A 12,830-nucleotide genomic window follows, 5' to 3' on the forward strand; every position below is an offset into this window, starting at 1 on the left:
TTGATAGTCACATCTTATTTACATATTTTTTTCTTGCCAGAAAAAAGTTTGGGGCATTACTTTCAAGTAACCCTCATATCAGACACTCAAAAAATAATATGTATATAAATTATTTGTTATAAATTTTTTGAAATATGGGTTATATTTATGCTGAATTATATTATTGTATTTCTGTGTATATAACTTCCAAAAAATTGCTAGTACAAAAACAAAACCTTCACAATAAAACCCATCCTACCAGTAGGGTGGGTTATTGTGAAGGAAAAAAATCTTGACTGAAGTTATATACGAATTTTATTTCCCTAGCTAAAATATTTTCCCAAAAAAAACTTTGAGATGCTACTTTTGGAGCAATCTTCTTATTCTAGATTTGATAAAAAATAAAGAAACATATATGTTACTTTTTATAAGTAACATGATTTTTATCTGTAGCATTGAAGCATGAACTTATTTCATAAAACAAAGCATCCTGTAATAATAGACATGAAAAAATTATTTCTTCACTTAGTTTTGTGAAATGTTTAGTAAAAAAGCTCTCATTATTTCATTTCTTCATTATATATAAACAATCTAAAATATTAGTTTACATATTGAAAAATCAGGCTATTAAAAATATATTATCAATTTGTATTTAACATTTTGATGTTTATTTGTTTAATATTTTTTTATTGTATAATTCATAGTGAATTTAATACTTAGTCTTTTCATAATAACCAAGGTCCACAAATTTTACAAATAATCTTTGTACATATTCACTCTAAAATATTTATGCTTATTATATAAAATAATTTTAAATGATATACAGTGATATCTCGGTTTTTGTCAATAATCCGTCCGAAAACAATCGGCAAAATCCGAAACCGACAAAAACGGAGGCAATTATTTTCATATTAATCAATGTAAATCCAATTAATTTGTTCTAGACAGTCCAAAATACATACCAAAACACATTTTATAGATAATTAATATAGCGTTAAATACTAAAAGCAATAAGAAATTAATATAAAAGACTAACCTAAAGGAAAGCAATGGAATTGTTTGGCTAGACGCACGGAGTAATGTCTTGTCTTGTAGAAGCTAGTTGGATACGAGCTTCTAGTCTATATCGTCCCATGGTAAAGTGTGACGTAATTGTCATGTAATAGTAGTTGTATGCATTTATGATGGTCATATCACGGGGAATAATGTCTTCCAGGAGGTCTGTTTAAGGGTAACTGGTCCCTATTCAGGCATTTTACAGACATGGAGAAAATCCGGAAAACTTCACCAGGATGTGGCCATCCGTCCTGGCAAAGCGCAAACCCACGATCAAACTTCCAGTGTTCAGGGAATGGAACCGTTGGCCAATGGTGGACTGTCGTGGGTAATGCTCACACAACGAGAAATAACGCCACACTGAGCTGGAAAACATGTGGGTCGTCCTTTGTTTTTGCAAAATTAGCAGTGAGGTCACTTGAGCATGCCGATGAAAACTGAGACAGATTTTTTGTGAAAAAAATCGACGAAAACCAAAACCGATGATAACTGAAGTCAGTGAAAACCAAGGTATTACTGTAATGCAATCATGGCTTCCGAATTATCTTCAAATCAAAAATTTTTAAATGTTTTTTTAAATTTTAATTTATAAATGATTATAAGTTTAGATATGATTTTCATTAATTTAGACCTAAAGTAAGTATATTAATTTATCTTCATATTATTCAAATTAAATTACAAAAGTACATATAAAAATATTTAAAATTACAATGGAATAAGTTTTCTGGATGCACTTTTAACTTTACATTAGGTGTATATTTTCTTTTTATAAGAATAGATGCTTGGATTACTATTGTAATCTATAACAAAATTCATGATAATTTAAGAAATAGAAAATAAGAACTTTTTATTAAAAAAAAGTATATGTGTATCCTTGTGTGTTCTGTAATTGTAAACAGAAATACTTTTGTATTTCATGATTATTAGAAATAGAAAAATAATGAAACAAAATTTGTTACAGTTTGAGTTATCATTTCACTTTTATTTCAAGCAATCATTACAAACTGTATTCAAATGCTCATTACAGACCTATCTTCATGTTTATTACAGTTTTTTCTTGTTAATTTATTACGAATTCTACTACATTCATAACACTGACCTAAAATGCCATGTTGTTTCCATGAATAATGTTTTGAGGTCTTCAATTACCAATAAAAGTGTTGCCCTTCTTTGTATTTTGAATGAAAAATTTGAGATAGAAATCTTCTCAGAATCTGAGGTTTTGTTAGTTCCAAGGCTATATTTTCTATAAAATCTTGTTTCTTTATACTTTCCTCATTATGATTAGCTCTATAGATGCACAGTGCATTGATGCCATTCAGCATGTTATAAATAATCAAAAAAATTAAAAATAGTGTCAAAAAAGGTCATTGACCTCTTAACAGCTAGTGTGGGAGACAAGTATATAGCTTCCACAGGGGAAAAAGTATATAAATAAAAGAATAGTGATAGATTACATATGTAATCCATGAACCTTACGGAAACAAATTAAAAAATGTTTTAAAATGAATATCTTAAATGGAGTTACATCTTATACGAGAAATTTGTTTAATCTTAGTTTCAGCAAAACCATCAAATTGAATACACCTCTGACAGCCCAAAAAATACATATTTTGTTAATCTTTTGACTAGACATTAAATGTAGAAACTTTTTATTAAAAGTAATTAATTAGACTGCCATCTTGTGCTAATATTAATAATTTAGAATAATATTAAAGAAAAGATTGTTCTAGAGAAGAAACAAACACCTGCATCTTCTGCTTATGTACAGATGCATATTATGAGTTGTGTTAGACCTCTGTCCAATCATCAAACTCCTAAACCTCTTAATTTGGTTTATATTATTAAACGGGCTAATAAATCTGCATGATACAGAGCTTGAGATGCTCAAAATTATCAATCATCCATTTTTATCTTGCATTTAACAATTTTAAAAAGCAAATGAAAAAGAATGACATAAAAAGTTAGTAACTAAGATAATTTCTAAAGTACAAGTAATTGAGTAACTCCTGAATCTACCTCGAGCAGCATCCATATTTTCAAAATCCTAATATTCCAATGTTTTTGTTGTAATTTAAAAGATTAAATATTTCATTATATAATTTTTGTGAAAACTATTGATATATTAATGTACTGGATATAAAACAGATTATTTGAAATTTAGTATAAATTATAAAGAGAATTGGAAATTCACAGAATATAAAAATCTCAAATATAATAAAGATGTTATGAATGGATTAATTTCAGACTCAAACTAAAATATTGATGCAACTCTCAGAGATCGTATTTATAGAAGAATTTGATAGTATAAATAGTATTGGACAGAAGATTAGTATGAAGATTTCTGAACAATACTCTGATGTTAAATTAGAGAAGCAAATGCAGAAATTAATGCTAACAAAAATGAATGTTATAGAATTGAAGAAAGTAATATTGAATGTGGTAAGTTAATTTTGATTAAACTTTTTCAGAAAAATAAAGGACGTGACTGACAATGTAAATATTCTGAATAGTCAGTTGAAACCTTGTAATAAATATTTAGTATAATTCCAAAATGAGAATTTGAAACTGAATAAGAAACATAATAAATTAAAACAGTTAAATCTAGTAGAACAAAACGGATGCGATACTATAAAGATATAAATGATATTTTTCTACGATTGAAAAAAAATTACAAACATAATTGAATATTTAAAGTAACCCAAAGAGGGCAGGAAAATAATCATTGAAATTCAATTTGAATCACCTAAACTTGCCCACTAGTTTTCTGATTTCTTATGATTGAACTCATCTATTTGTGGTTTCTTTTATAATTTCACTATTTCTGTCAGAAAATATATATTAAAAGTAATAGCAGATATAAGAGTTTAAAACGCATTTAAATGTATGAATAAAAAAAATATGAAATGAAAATATTCAATGTAATGTTTATATATTAAAATCATCAATGCTAAAAAATATTTTAGAAAATAAAAATATATAATTCACATTATGTATTGATGGTATTGAAGAACTCTCATCCAAATGAATCAGCCCTGAATTAAATTAAGATAAACTTTTTAAATTTAAAAACAAATTTTATAGTATAGTAGAAATATGTTGAAACTTTTGTATAACAATAACTGAATGTTAGCATTAAGTAAATAAGACAATAATTAGTGGAAATTCTGGTTTTATTGACTCTGACATGTCAAGACAATTGCAAAATGTATAAATTAAATACTTATTAATTCTAATTATTATTATTATTAGTTACTGGTAATTCATCCAGTTAAACAAACAAAAAAGTATATATAAAAAACTAATTAAGGAAACCAACAGTAAAAAATCTCTGAGAAATGTTTTTTGGTATCTTATTTTCACCAGCTTCAACTCTTGAAAAGAATGCAGAATACAAAAAGTGTTCTATTTTTATTTTATTTAAAGCATTCAATGTTTTTAAAAGATGGGAAAATAGAACATCATTTATATTCTGTCTTCTTTTCAAAAGAGCCTGCTGGCAAAATAAAAACTGAAGACATTTCTCAAAGATAATTTACTATTGGTTTCCTTAATTAGTTTTTTTTATTTTTTGTGTTTATTTAATAATAATTTTTGGTACCAAGATAAATGAAATTTCTGAATTCATCCAGTGTTGTTTGCTGGATTTCATAGTACCATCTTTAACAACATTAATAACAACATATACTTGTAGTTGAAGTAAGAAATAAAACTTTATTTTTATTAAAAATAAACAAACGTCAACAGCCAACCCAATGTATTAAAGCAATAAACCAACCAAAGCCGAATTTTCGGGCTGGAAGCTGAATTTGGCTTTGGTTGGTTTATTGCTTTAACCGATTCCAGCCCGAAAATTCGGCTTTGGTTGGTTTATTGCTTTATTTTTATTATTATGAGCAAATAATGGTTAAAATAATTAATATTTAACATTTACAGATTAGTTAGCTACATAAAGTATTACAAGTTAATATCACTGAAACATTATAATGAAATTGAAAATTTTTTTGTACAGTACACCACATCTCACAAAGACTTTTTGAATCATGGTAAAATTCAGCTTGCCTGCTGTCCTCTAACAGCAGGCAGGGTCTCTTTGAGACACAGTATAGAAGAAAAACTTGATTCTATTAAATATGAGGGAAGATCAAAACAAATTAAGACTGATTTTTCTCTCACCTGCAACCCTTCTGGAACATAGCAAGAATGGTCTTTTTTCAGAATTCTCCATGGAATTCAATGCATTTTTGCTGGTTCTCAAAGATGTGTAGTATATCCATCCTTTGATATGTTCTTTAGAATTGCTTCTGATGCTTTGACACTCTTGTTGTGGACAGGAAGTGGATTCTTTGTAACTTTAACTGTAGTATTGGGAATAAGAAAAAGTAACAGTATACCAAATCTGGGATATACAGAGGCTATAGGATGCATATGATTTTCTTGGACAAAAATTTACAATTAGCCACATTAGCAATATGGAAACTGGAACATTTCCAATAGATATGATCCAACAGTATGTATAGAACTAACAAATGATACTACAGTAGAGACTCGTTAATCGGAACGATTTTCAGTCGGACTGTGTCATGCTGAATCGAACATTTTTGATACTAAATTTACTTCTAAAGTATAATTTTCATGTTTTTATATTCTTCAATATATTTATTTTGTTTGTACAAAATGCAGAAATAATTTTTAACGATACGATAGCCTCGATTATTATTATAAAAATTTTCGTTAGGCTTAAAATTGACGAAAATTCAACACGAAGCGACATGCAATGGAGAAAAATTTGAACATCGGACAGGTTAATATATTTATTCGTACATAATCGGTAATCGGAACAAATCACTAATCTGAACAACCCCAGTCCCCAATTGATTCCGATTTTCGGTTCTCTACTGTATTTGGTGACTTGTATGTGGTAGCACTACATGTTGGTAGATTATTCCTTACCTATCAAAGAAAATGATGAATATTACCTCACCAGTTGATAGAGCAACTCTTGCCTTCTGTGGAGTGGAAAATGTTGGTAATTTCCATTCTATATTGGCTTGTTTGTTCTCAAAATCTAAATAATGTAGCCAAGTTTCATGTTCAGTAACAACTGATTGCAGAAATGCCTTACCCAAATTGGCAACCAGATGGTCCAACTCTAGCAGAATTCTATCTGAATGTATTTTTGCATCTACTGACCAGAAAATTCAGAGTAAAACATTGAAGCTGTGTCATGCTTCTCTTGCTGCCTTCTCTGCATGGCTTTGAGTAAGCAAGGCCATGCAGAGAAGGCAGCAAGAGAAGCATGACATGGTTTCACCACTTCCCCTTTGAGTATTTTAACCAGATAAAAAGTCTTTGTACTGATCTTGAGATGTTTTACAGTTTTATAATCTAAACTATGCTATTATGAGTCATAGGAACAGAGATAAGATTTGCTCCAGTATGAAGGGGATTAGGAGTATTTACAAGTCTGTCAAGAACTGGTATGTGACCTGGAGTAGAATGGGTCCTTTTTACCCTTCAGCATGTTCCTTGTTTTTATTTAAATATATGAAATATTTTAAATGTTTCTTTATTAATAAAAAGTATTTTAGTAAGACTTTTATTGTTGTTTCTATATTTGAATATTTATCTACCATATTTACTCGCATATAAGACGAGGTTTTTATTCATTTATCACAGCTTCAAATTCCTAGGTCGTCCTATACGCACCAGTGAAAGATTCTTTGCGGTTTTGCAAATAATTTTTGTGAACAGTGTATTTGCATTTTTTACTGGTGCTTACCCTCTTGTATTTAAAAACAAGTATTTTATCTGGGTCATTTGAATCGTTCTTGTGTATTGTCAGGAGTAAAGAAGAATAGCAATAGGAAAAGCAAAGCTTTTGAATTGAATTCCAGATTGAAATTCCAAAATCACACAGGAGTCCAATATAAGTTTTAATCCATTCCCATGTGAAAACAGATGATTATTCAGAAATCAGAATTCGGAGAAACTCATAAGTGTAATTGACTGAGAGTGGATGCGACTGTTAAGAATTGGCAAAAAAGGTTCTCGATTCAATTTTACAAGCTCTATAATGGCTTTTCTTTTCCACTAGACTTATTACACCATCAATAAGTCTAGCAGAAAAGAAAAGCTGTCATAGAGCTCATAAAATTGAATACAACACTAGACAAGAAGCATATTACAGAGGTTCCTGATTGTCCAGCTTTACATGAACAAATTATGTTGATATTACAAGATTTTTCCTTAAAGTTTAAAATGCCAGTAATTTTTGCAGGACAATGTGTGCATTTATGTTTATTTGATATTTTACTTGTGATTAAACAAAATAAAATTAGAATTGTATTAATAAACCTAATTTTCTTTATTTTAATCTTTAAAGTTACACCTCGTCCAATTTGCAAGTAAATATGATATATATTTACAGTCCTTGACCATTTTAATTAATTTTTGTATTAATTAAAATATTTTTTAAATAATAAAAAGTAATTATAAAGATTTTATTTTTTGTTTGTAAAAAAAAAAACTGGTTTGTATGGGCTGGCCATTTCTTTAGGCTCAGGGAAAAATTCCAGCTTTCTCCCTCTATGGCTCTGCATGCTTGGCATTCAGATCAACAAATAGCCCATATTGATTATCTAGTTATTATATTTCAATTTCACTTAGTTATTACATATGTGAAAGATATAGCATAGTGAAATGTTTGTCTACACACTGTATATTTATAAACAATTTTTTTTTTATTTACATATTTTTTATATTATATTGTATATTATGAAAAATATTGTTTTTGAGTGAAATTTAAAAACCTGAAAGTTATCATTAATGAAAAGTTTATCATTTAGTATAGACAAACTACGAAAGCTCAATTTTCTAATAGCCAAACAACTACATTATATTGTATCTGGGCTATAGTTAAACTAATTACTAAACATTATTAGTCAGTGGCGTAGCGAGGGAGGGTGCAAGGGGGTATATCATGCACCAGGTACCCCTCTGCGAGTGGCACTCAAATGGTCTCTAAAACAAACTGTGTGTTTCTGGAGGGGGGCGCCAATAGTGTCGTGCCCCAGGCACCAGTTAAGTTCGCTGCACCACTGTTATTAATTATTAAATTGCTATTTAATACTGTAATAGCTCAAATATAACCAACTTATAGGTGTTTAGTTTATTATTTGTTTATAGTAATGGAACTTTTTGAAATATGGAAAAGGCTGTTAATCCAATTTAAATTAGATTTGGCTTTTATTTACTTATTTATTTATTGAATAGTTGAAATTTTATAAACCAATTTGTATTATCATTATTGGATATTATCTAAAGATGATGTAAAAATTACAGATTATTAAAATTACAATAAAATCTTTGAAATAATCTTGTTGATTTGGTCTTTTTCAAATGTTACAATAACAAATACTTTGGAATATTTAATAACAATGTAAATGGAGATTAGAAATAAATCAAATAAATAGTTCTTGCATCAATACAATGGATTCTGTAATTAAAAGAAAATCTTTATACTAGTTATTTTTTATAATAATATAAAAGATATTTCCAGAAATTACATATTTTTGAATTTTTATTTGAAGTTTAAAGATGTTATTTGTTCTGAGTTCCAAAATAAGTCACAATATTGAAATAAAATATTGAACTTTTATTGGACTAAAAACAATATTTATTATTCTATTTTATTAATAATGAAAAAACAAATTATTATTATTATATCAAATAAAAAACATAATGACTGTTGTTTAGATTTGTGAGTATTCTTTGTTTTTTAGTTAGTTGGTACTACAGATTTATAATTATTCATTTTCCATAAATTTTTAAAATTAACTATTATCTATAAATTAAAGCAGTGGTGCCCAAACTATAAAGCCCTTCAGTCAATTCTAGCCCATGGCATGCATTAATCCAGCCCACAAACTTATTAAACATATCACTTATAAATGATAGAAATAGATCTACTTTTAGTATATATGAAATATACAAAATATTTGTAGCTCATCTACCTATGACTTATGGGTATTTTGGCCCACCAATTGAAAGTTTGAGTATCACTGGAAAAGTATAACTTATAAACTTAATTTTTCAAATTCAAACATTATTTATATTTCATGGTATAGATAATATACTTTAAAATTATTCTGTATCTTAAATAATTAAAATACTTTTAAATTATTTATTTATATTATAATTTTATTAATACATTTCAGAAAAGTGTAAGTGAAGAAGTGCAGGCCGTCATTAATCGAACTGCCTACATTCGACAGCCATACAAAATTCCTTCAAACATTGATATTCGTCTAGTACCATCAGCAGTTAGACATAGAGTTGAAAGAGAAATAGAGATGCAAGAATTAATTAGTCTGGAAGACTTATCACATAAGAGTGTAGAAAATAAAGTGTTTCAAAAACTAGCAGATTATCAGAATAGTCAAGAAATTACAAAACTTTCCAGTCAAGATAACGACAGTATTGCAAGTGATAATTTGGAAACCGTCGAAGTGCCAACTGTTATCGAATGCGTTCAAAATGCATCTTCGTCACAGCAAGTGTTTCCTGTCGATCCTCTTTCGCCAGAGCCAGCATCTAGTACCGAAAATCTTCATCTCCCTCCTCCATTACAACCAATTATTCTCTCTAGTCCACAAGGAAGTGAGTCTCAAAATAAAGACATTCCTTAATTTTTATTAGTGCAACTCTCTGTTATTTAACTATTATTTATTAAAGAACAATTGTTAGCATTCAAATTTTAATTCATAAATTTATAAAAGAATGTTTTGTATAGATGTATCAAAATATTCAAATTAAGTTTAAAAAAAAAAATTAAAAATGAGTTAAAATGGAAACATTCCAATTATTCTCAAGTGACATCTGTTGATTCCTTCAATTCTTACTCAGATGACAACAGTATTTGCACATTTTGGACTTTTTTTTTTCTTTTATATACGTGCAATCATTTTAATTGATGCAAAGCACTCAATGATGTCATGATAAAGTATAGTATATCATCAATCATCAAAAATAATTAAATAATTTTAAAATTTTTATCTGCTGATTTAAATATTTGTGATATTACAGTATTGTTTATTTTTTAGTGTAAATACTGGAATCGTGTTATTATTGTGAGAAAATCATAATTGTAGTTTCTATAATTAAAAAGTTATTTTTTAAACATTTGATTCAGTCGATGTCAATTTAAAAATATATAATTAAAATCTGGATTTTTTTCATCTATTTTGTTTGTAATCTTTATTTTAAAAATAGTTAATTTTTATTAATGTGTATATACATAAATATAACTGAACACAATATTCTGGAGATATTGAAACAAAGCTTTTTCACTGTTCTAGCTGAAATGATTAGATTTAATATGATCATATCCAGGATATTGAATTAAATTTTAGGGGTCAAATAATTTCAACTTTTTAATTATAAAATACAACAATGAGATAAAGAGTAAATTGTACGTAAGTATTTATTTATTTAGCCCATTACGCTTTATATTTTTGGGAAAAATGCTTATACTTTTTTGACAAGACTAATACGGTAGTCCCTCGTTATATCGTGCTTTTTTTTTGGTCCGCAAATTTAAAAGCGCTCTAATCAAATTTTAAAATATCATTTGCCATTGAATTTCTTTTTGCAACAAAATGTGGTATTTTATTCCTGCCATTGTCCTCGTGCAATATTCCAAGCACGATACAATGAGGGGCTATTGTATTGTATTCATATATACTTGTGTAATATTGATTGTATAAGCTTATTGATATTGAAGAAAGACAAAAACTTACTCAGAGGTTCAGGCTAGAAAGAAAGGGATAAGGGAAAAAGACAAGATTAAAGTAAGAAGGAAACATCAAGGGTGACCTGGTTAGGTAAGAAGCGACAGGAACAAAATGTTCATGAGTAGACAAAGAATTGCAATGTGGCAATAAGTAAATAATATACATGGTTCTTCAGTTCCCATGCAAGGTATCAGCAAAATTTCCAAACAGGAAAAAGCAGTTCACTCCCCATCAAAACAGACAACCTGACAATTGGAAACAGCAGCATGTCTGTTTCCACATGGAGTGAGCTGTTTCTTCTCCTGTTGGAAATTTTTTCACTTCTCTTGCATGGGAACTGAGAAACTTGAAAGTATATTTCAAGCATTATTATTATTAATTAATAACGTAAACACCCGATACACAAACACTCCTGCAAAATTTCAGAAATCTTCAATAAAAGAGACAGCCTACTTTGAAGCTTAAGCTCTTCAATTTTGTTAGGAGTTATTATCTTCAAAGTGACATATCTCCAGGAAATACAAATTTCCAAAAACTGCAACTTTTATATATTTGCTTTAAATGTTAAGGTAAAAACTTAACTATTGGTACAGAGCTTTATTTTTATACTCTGAATATAGGTTTAACAGTGAAAAAATCCTGAGGCAAAGAAAATGGTAGGTAGATCGTGAACTTAACCTTTTTGGAACAAAATTGCAGCATTTAAGTGGATAATGTAATAAAAACAAATACATGGTAGAAAACTTTTAATATATAAAAACAAGAGAGAATATACGAAATAGGACAAAAACAAAAATCACACGAACCTTGTTCATATGACTGAAGATAATAAAAAATGGTGTTTAAAAAAACCACACTAATTCCAAAAGAAAGAAAAAACCTTAATGTTTACATAAAATTAATAAAAATCATATTGTAATTGTTCTATTACAGTACCTATTTAGAATCAATCACTTTCTAAACAAGAAAACACTTTTTGTAAAATGTCATTGCTGTATGCCCATCATTTATTCCCAGTTTATTTAAAAAGTTTCTTCACATCCTCTATCTTTTCCAGTTTAAGTTTATTCTCTGATGGTAACAAATCAACTAATAGATATATAACCATTTTTTTTTTTTTACCTCTTTTTATATTGTACGTTTGCACATCCCCGATCTATCAGAAGTGCTGTTTGCAACAAACGTATTTAGAGTCTATTCTGATTACTTTCATTTCAGATACTTTAAAATCCATTTTTGACTTAATGTATGAATGAATTGCAAGTTTCCAATTACCAAGAACATGTATTTGTCCTATACGCCCAAAAATTTTATTGTAGTCTTCCAGTGAAAGAAGCAGTTCAGGTTTTCTTAACATTTTTCCACCCTTCCAAAGGACCTATCTATGGGTAAATAACTGTGACCCTGCACCGGATATGTAATCTCAAAAATTACACTATACATATCTGAAAGTTTACTTAGCATTACTAATGTGAAAATTTTTGTTTTGTGCACTGCATCCATCACAAAACAAATTAGTTTTCTTGATTTTTGGATTTAGGGTAAGATGCCTAGTGGAGTCATGTGTTCTAGCATGTCCAATCGGGATAGGCGGTAGTTGACAATGGAAACTTTAGAACCTTAACTACATCACGCATTAATTGTTTTTTGCAATTTTTAATAAATTCTATTTTAACTTTTAGTTTTAAAATGACTCTAGAAACATTTCGCAACAAAAACTTTGTTCCTATCTTGCTTTTATTCTTCTCGGATGCAGAAAATGTGGAAACGGTAGCCAACTACAGCTTTCCGCCCTCAATATCGGCCCAACAATCCATTGTACAAACACCTGACAGTATCTGACATCGCCGTTTGAAAATAACAAAAATTAAGCATCTTCCCCCGAATCACTATACACTAAGAAGGGATTTTTCGAAATTCCCCCAGGAGAGAAAGAGGATTGAGGCTTAACCTGAAGAACGGCTTCTACTGTACTATTTTAGATGCGAGTTTTTGTTTTTA

The 12,830-nt window shown here is 28.7% G+C and overlaps 1 protein-coding gene across 2 annotated transcripts in view; it reads left to right on the plus strand.

The window, feature by feature from the left end:
* Positions 1–10,272, plus strand: part of LOC136976627 (rab5 GDP/GTP exchange factor-like) — a 29,086-nt gene extending 18,814 nt beyond the window's left edge. Inside the window, exons 8-9 of one of the 2 annotated variants that reach the window (XM_067271964.1) lie at positions 3,283–3,477; positions 9,255–10,272. In XM_067271964.1, coding sequence (XP_067128065.1) covers positions 3,283–3,477; positions 9,255–9,725 — 666 coding nt within the window. In that variant the 3' untranslated portion in view covers positions 9,726–10,272. The remainder of the gene's footprint in view (positions 1–3,282; positions 3,478–9,254) is intronic. The other variant, XM_067271965.1, reaches the window with a different exon arrangement.
* Positions 10,273–12,830: the final 2,558 nt, after the last annotated feature.

Source organism: Centruroides vittatus, unplaced genomic scaffold (assembly GCF_030686945.1).
Source record: "Centruroides vittatus isolate TY-2023 unplaced genomic scaffold, ASM3068694v2 contig_417, whole genome shotgun sequence".
NCBI lineage: Eukaryota > Metazoa > Arthropoda > Arachnida > Scorpiones > Buthidae > Centruroides > Centruroides vittatus.